The sequence below is a fragment of the Dermacentor silvarum genome, chromosome 3 (assembly GCF_013339745.2).
Source record: "Dermacentor silvarum isolate Dsil-2018 chromosome 3, BIME_Dsil_1.4, whole genome shotgun sequence".
NCBI classification, from domain to species: Eukaryota; Metazoa; Arthropoda; class Arachnida; order Ixodida; family Ixodidae; genus Dermacentor; species Dermacentor silvarum.
In genome coordinates, this window is record NC_051156.1 from 74,506,977 (window position 1) to 74,514,057 (window position 7,081).

Here is a 7,081-nt window from a genome sequence, read left to right on the forward strand (position 1 = left end):
GCCGCTACACGTAAACAATAATTAATCACCTATAAACAACGTTTATCAAAATTGCCTGCTCAAGTGATACGGCAGCACAATATAGCGGTGGAAAACTTGCGCCTCTTCACGGAGGCTGCGCGGCGTTTCTACTATTCAGACAATAGGGAGAGTGCTGGGTTATGGCGGGGGATGGTGACCTTGATAGTGGATGTCACCTCGGTGTGGCCATTTTATTTTATGTCAAGTGCATCACTTCAGTCTGCGTCCAATACATGTTTATCAAGCGATGTTCTTGGAGGAAAATAGAGTAGCTTTACGCAGGCCCAAAATCGCGCTACAGATTTTGAGGTTGTGAGCGTTTTAACTAGATCTTCAAAACGTTTACGTGAAAAAAGCTACAATTATTCAACGAAATCGACGAAATCTTTAATAATGTGCTCGCGGGTTCACCATTGAGGGTGTTAAATTTCGACATTCTTTTACCATTTAGATGCATAAGCTTCGCTAATTTTTCCAAATAGGAGATGACCAATCGGACAGTGAAAAATACTTTATTGCTTTCGCATATCATGCACCCACTTTCTTCATGTTTATGCATGTTATTTCAAAGACCCCGAAAAAAAGCGGAAATTAAGTAAGTCCACTTTCTTGACGCCTTCACAGCACATGACGCGCTGATAATGAGGTATCGTTTAGTGAACAATATCTTGGCTCGGTAGCCGCTCTCCGTTATTAATAAATGAGGAGTGGCGTGTATTCGAAATGAACAATGAAGTCCGTGCCGTACTCGCTTTTATTGTCTTCTCCCGGAGCTCAGTTATGCTGGCTGGCATAGTCAGCCGTGCGTCAATTGCGCGTGCGTATAGTTATGCACACTCAAAAAGTTCGATTCGCTGACCACTAAACGCGATGCCAAATTTAGCAAGCTTTCCCTTCTGGATCACAGCTAAAAGGACGTGCCCCTAGCATCACATTCATTTCAGCCAGTCTGCGCTTGCGCGTAGCCTCGCCTCAAACCATCGCTCAAGCGGCAAAATGCAAAAATGGTAAATAAGTCGTTTTCGCGATTTCATCAACAGTGCAGTTAGTGCCGGTCCAACTGTACTCTGCACAATTATCCAAGTTCGGCAGTCTTCAGCGCAGCCCTAAAATTGATTTTACAATCTTTCTGATTCTCGCTTAGCACAGTTCTTTCAAAGCCACCGAATGCTGAGTAATAGAAACTTCTCATCGAGTGATGTACACGAAGGCTCTCAGAAACAGCCACGATATTGTTAAAACAGCAGGAGTTGATTGTAAAACAAGAAAGGGCATTTTCTAAATTGAGAATAACATACCAGTGATGAGTGCAACTTTTCCACGCATACTCGGCATGGCGGCAGCGTTTAGTAGGTCGAGAACAGCGGCAGTTGTTTCAAAAGTAGAGCAGTTTCTCTGCAGGCGGACGCTTCAGTTGCAAACAGGTGTGCCAGCTATTCGCAGGTTTCCTTTTATATAAAGGGTTTGCTTGCGAGCTCGCCCCCTGGGATTGAAATCAGAAAGCTTCCCGTTCGTAATAAAAAAAAAAAAAACGAAAAAAAAAACGTTTATGATTAGCCCGTTCTGCCTGCGTATGCTGTGGTCAAAACCGGCTTCAGCTTTCGATCTGGTTCTTTTCTATGTTTAGCGTTTTGGCTTTGTTTACTTCGCAGGTCAGGTCAGCTTCTAGCGCGTTCCACAATGTTCCCAATGATAGAACGGACACACGCACGCACACTGCCATCAAGACTGCGACATGATATGTATCATATTGAAACGATAGAGGAAAGTTATGCCACAGTAGGGTATCATTTTATGTTTCTGATACAAGCGGCTTCGGGACATTTAAGCAGCTGCTTCGCGTTTCCTGTTAGAAACTCTGCCAAGTTGTTTTCCATTTCAAGACTATTATCGGATGTTGGCACAAACAAATTTATTTAGCTGCTCAATGAAACATGATGACGCTTGAGAATGAGAATTTTTCGCACTAGGGTCATTGCACGCCAAGTGACCCAGACGTGTGCCTAGTCCATCCCAGCTTTTCTTTTTAAAAACCTTACTGCTATTAATTGTCATGCAGAGGGTATAGCTATCGAAAATTATTTTTGATCAAAAGAGTGTTCAAGTGTGACGTGCTTTCAAAGTTGTCTGTTCAGCAAAAAAAAGTGAGTCAGCAGGTAAAAATAAAATAAAAGTTAGTTCACTGCGATGCGCCGCACAAGCTCGCCCTTTAATACTTACCAGGATTCTACAATTAGTTGCCGTGCTCAATGGAAACTTCAGTAAGGAAATGTTTCTTATGAGTCTCTAACTTTGAAAATAGTCACTCAAATTGATACATTCCTAAGAACAGTACTATTCATTGGCTTATTGTAATACCTTCACTGTACTAGATCTATCGGTCTGTCTTGCTGTAAATAATTTACTGTGATAATACTACCTGGTTACTTCATGGAAAAAGAAATTCTGGACTATTTGATTTTTTTAGTCAAACTAAGTTACCTTGGAAACTGCGGCTGCTGATCGGCCATGGGGACAGTGAAAGTAGTGAAGGATAGGTTCGCAAGTATATAACATTGAAGGATATTATTACTCGTGGAAGTCGAGTACATTCTAATAGCATAGGGAAGAATGCAAAAAAAAAGGAAATTACACTCCAGATACTCCCCTGACAATTCACTCTAAAGTTATGCAGATTCCACACACTATGTGAGCATGCGCATCGCGACCAGAGATGCACAGAAACTTTGGCGACGACTGCATCCAGCAACCGTCAGAAAGTACCGGAATGCATCCGCCAGGAACCTCAACCATTTCTCCGTGAACAGTGCCGCTCGTGGCCACTTTGTATCCGCGTCGGGAACGCTACGCGGACGCTCAGCGTACCGGTCACGGTACGACGGCAGCAAACGAAGCTGATGGCGACCGTGAGCAGTCGCGCACTGTTCATAATGCTTGGTTTCCGGGCTGTACACGGCGCTGAGCTTTTTTTATGAATAGAAGTATAACGAACGGTGGACTCTTCTACTAAGAAGGCCACGTCTGTCAAGGTTTCCGGGCCCTCCATTCCTCAAACACGGATAAACGCTCCGTCTATGTCGAGGACACTATCATGAGGACATCCATGCCATCGTACTGGGGGCAATTTTCTACACTTCTTCCTGTTGCCCGCTTGTAACAGGCGTGTTTTTATCCTATTCGCCATTTCAATTGTAAAATATATCAAGCAACAGATACATACCGCAGTAGCTTTTGGCAGCCTTCTTACAGATCTGCGGAAAAAGAAATGAGATTTAACAAGGATGCAACCTTTCACTGAATTTATTGCTGCCGACAAATTGTTTACTGCATATTTTTAATGTCCTATGGGCCGCTAACTTCCCCCATCCTTGCGGCCTCCCAATATAAAAGAAAATACCTTACATCGTAAAAATGCATCAATCTGCATTCCCGCGATGCACGTAATTGTTTGATTAGCTTTGCCGCCTTTATTAAATAGGTACCGCAACGATAAACGCAATGACATTTGGAAGTTTCCTCGAACTGGGTGCTCATAATTAACAAAGATCCCAATTTCAAAATTCAAACAGCAGGGTTGCACGAGAACAGTTGCACCTAAACTTCGCGGAGCTTCATCTCCCATTGTTGCGCGGGGAAGACAAAATGTGATAGGAAAAATTGGCATCCACCCGCATCTAGCACGAAGATACAAAGGGAACCCGCGAGGGTTCCTCTGAAACAAAGCTTTGTATTTGGAAAATTTGTCCTCGCAACCAAATTCGTCTGCGTCTGCAGGGAAACTGCTCTACTTTCGAACCAGGTGTCGCTGTTCTCGACCTACCGAACGCAGTCGCAATGCCGAATATGCGGGGGAAAAGTTGCACTAATCACTGGTATGTGACTTCGCAATTTACAAACTACCCTTTCTTGTTTGAGGATCTAGTCCTGCTTTTGAATAACGATATCTTGACAGTTTATGAAGGCCTTCATGAACGTCACTCCATTATATTTTCTATTATTCTGTATTCGGCGACCTTAAAAAATATGATAAGCGCGAATCAGGGAGAATGCGAAATCAATTTTATGGGTGCGCCGAAGACTGATGGACACGCGTAATTGAGCATAGTGCAGTGATATCGGCGCCAACTGCATTGTTGACGAACCCGTGAAAACGACTAATTTACCATTTTTGTATTTCGCCTCTTGAGTCATGGTTTTAGGCAAAGGAGCGCGCAAGCGTAGTGTTTTTCACTGTACCGTAATTGGTCACCTCCTTTTTGAATAATCTTGAAAAAATAATGTGCTCGCGAATAGTGCGTGTGCGAGGTAACATGATGCATGCTGTCCACGGTATAAAACTGCCTTGTTTATATGACTCACGCATCGCTTAGTGTTATTACTCTGAGCGTCCTTCAATGACGTTACTGCAAGTCAGGCCGTTGCCCACGGTTTGGCGGCGCCCACAGCTAGCAAAGATAGAAAAACGTACGATTGATGGTCTGGCTCAGTTTCCTGTTGAAACTCTAAACACGCGTCAATGAACTTTGCGCTTGGGATCACCAAAAGGAGCACACAAATAATTTTTGCATTACTTTGCAGTAGTGCGACCATCAACCAGAGCTTGCAATTTTTTTGAAGACGATAGAGCGCAGAACGGGAGCGACCCTATTTATCTGTTTCCTTTTTTTCTGCTACACATAATGCTACACGCTGTTTCGTGATATTGTGCCGAATATTGTCGGGCTTTGATGGTTTCGTACAGTATTCGGGTGCTACAGTTTTCTGAAGCATTCTGCTGACGATAGCCGACGGAACTGACGTGCTTGTTTCCAGGAAGGACAAGGCTAAAATCGGCCTTTTCTTGCCTGCACCAATACTTTCCGATGTTGTAGTTTAACGCTATTTTTTCTGCATACAAACAGACAGAGGCACCATCACGCTCCCGCCTTCGTACGACCACTTCCTAACTGTGGAAACACTGATTTCGAACAGAACCTGTATCCTGCCCGCGTTATTTAGTGGTGTTAAAGGTGCTTGCGTACATTCAGGCTTTCGTCACGACTGAGCAATATGGGGATGGTCCTTCAGCTTACCTTACTGGGGACTAGCTCTAATCCGTCGAATTATGGATAGGATTACTTTCCAAGCCTTCATAGCCGAACACGCGCGTTTTCACTCTCATCTTCGCCTCTCCCTATGAACCATTAATTTCCGACACAGAAATCCAATAACCACCTTGCTGTTTATGATGTGGTCGGAAGCGTGCGTAAGAGCGAAAGTCACAGTCACTTATTGAGAGATGTGCTATGTGCGATAGAGCGAACAGGCAGCATTCCAACAAGCAAAAGGATGACCGTTTATTTCACAGTGCACTTATATAGACACGGATCACCTGATCCATAACACAAGGAATGCGCGCACTGGGTGCGCACTGATATGCGACGTCACGCTATAACACTTCTTCCCCCTTAGATTAACTTCGAAAGTCACTGGGTTGGTATCTGTTCGGGGGATGTCGCACACGGGCACTACGACGAAGAATTGGCAGCTCGGCTGTAGGTGCAGGGTCTGGCTGGTTCGAAGAGCCGGGGGCAGCTGTTCCGGGCGTGGGCGATTCAGGTAGCGGAAGCTGCTGATTTGCAGACTCTTTCGCGCCTGGAACCCCGAGAGGTGGCACGGCGACTGGCCCACTAGACATCGGAGCAGACGGATGAGCTGTGTCTTCCGAGGCTGTAGGAGCAGTTTGTACTGGCGGAAAGCTTGAGGAACCCGAGCTTGCGTAGCGGGCTCTGATGTGGTCCACATGCGTAAATCGCACAGCCTGCGACACTTTCACCAGATAGGTAACGGGACTAACAACTTGCGTCACGACACCATCGTCCCACGACACGCTTTCACCTCGCACAGTTTTGACCCACACAGCGTCCCCCACAGAAAAACATCGAGGAACCCCACGCGACACATCATGGGTTTCTTTCATGCGCTGTTGCTGCTCCCGCATGGAACGCGTAAAATCTGGTTTAAGCAAAGAGAGCTTCACCCGTGGCTGTCTTTTCAAAAACAATTCTGCCGGGGTCTGGCTAGTGGTACTGTGTGGAGTATTCCGATAACTCATAAGATAGCTGTCCAAACACTCCAGGAAGGAATGCTTCTTGTGGCTAAGTCCGTCATGTAAAACCTGCTTCAACAGAGCTTGTTTGGTTGTCTGCACTAAACGCTCGGCCGCTCCGTTAGAAGCGGCATGATACGGCGGCGTCTTAACATGCCTTACACCATTCACACTCAAGAACGTTGAGAACTCTTCCGAAATGAATTGCGGTCCATTATCACTCACCAGTACCTCGGGTAGACCGTAAGCTGCAAACACACAACGTAACTTTTCAATGGTTTTGTTAGCAGTAGTGGATGACACAGGCCAGACCTCGATCCATTTCGAGAACACGTCGACGAGGACTAACAACGCCTGGGAGCCCTTTACAGCATAGTCCACGTGCACGCGTTGCCAGGGTCTTGTGGGATAATTCCATGGCTGCAAAGGAACAGGTGAAGCCGCGTTCTGAACGGCCTGACACACCCGACACTGTCGAACGTAGCTCTCAATCGAAAGGTTGAGACCCGGCCACCAAACAAAGCTTCTTGCGAGCGCTTTCATGCGGCTAGCTCCCGGGTGGTCTTCCGTGCAATTGATGCAAAACCATTAGCCGAAGCTTATCAGGTATGATCACCCATGATCCCCATGTTATGCATTCTTGCTCTACTGATAGCTCATCGCGACGTGAATAAAATGGTCTCAACTCTTCGGAGCACTGCGAAGGCCAGCCATTTAGAATGAAGTGTGTCACGCGAGATAAGGTGGGATCACGTCTGGTAGCTTTAGCCACGTCATCAGATTTTAGTGGCATGCTGTCAAAAAGCAAGAGACACTCGGGAGGCTCGTCGGCCGCTACAATAGGCCGTGGTAGCCTGGACAGAGCATCAGCCACTTCAACGTTTCTTCCTTTTCGATATTTTAGTTTATACCTATATGCTGCCAACGTCATTGCCCATCTTTGCATTCGAGCTGCCGCAAGGGTAGGCACAG

General features: G+C 45.8%; 1 protein-coding gene across 1 annotated transcript in view; it reads right to left on the reverse strand.

The window, feature by feature from the left end:
* The window catches only part of LOC119445506 (3-oxoacyl-[acyl-carrier-protein] reductase FabG-like), a 42,246-nt gene extending 40,815 nt beyond the window's left edge, over window positions 1-1,431 (reverse strand). Inside the window, exon 1 of the mRNA XM_037709778.2 lies at window positions 1,320-1,431. Coding sequence (XP_037565706.1) covers window positions 1,320-1,356 — 37 coding nt within the window. The 5' untranslated portion in view covers window positions 1,357-1,431. The remainder of the gene's footprint in view (window positions 1-1,319) is intronic.
* Between the last annotated feature and the right edge of the window lie 5,650 nt (window positions 1,432-7,081).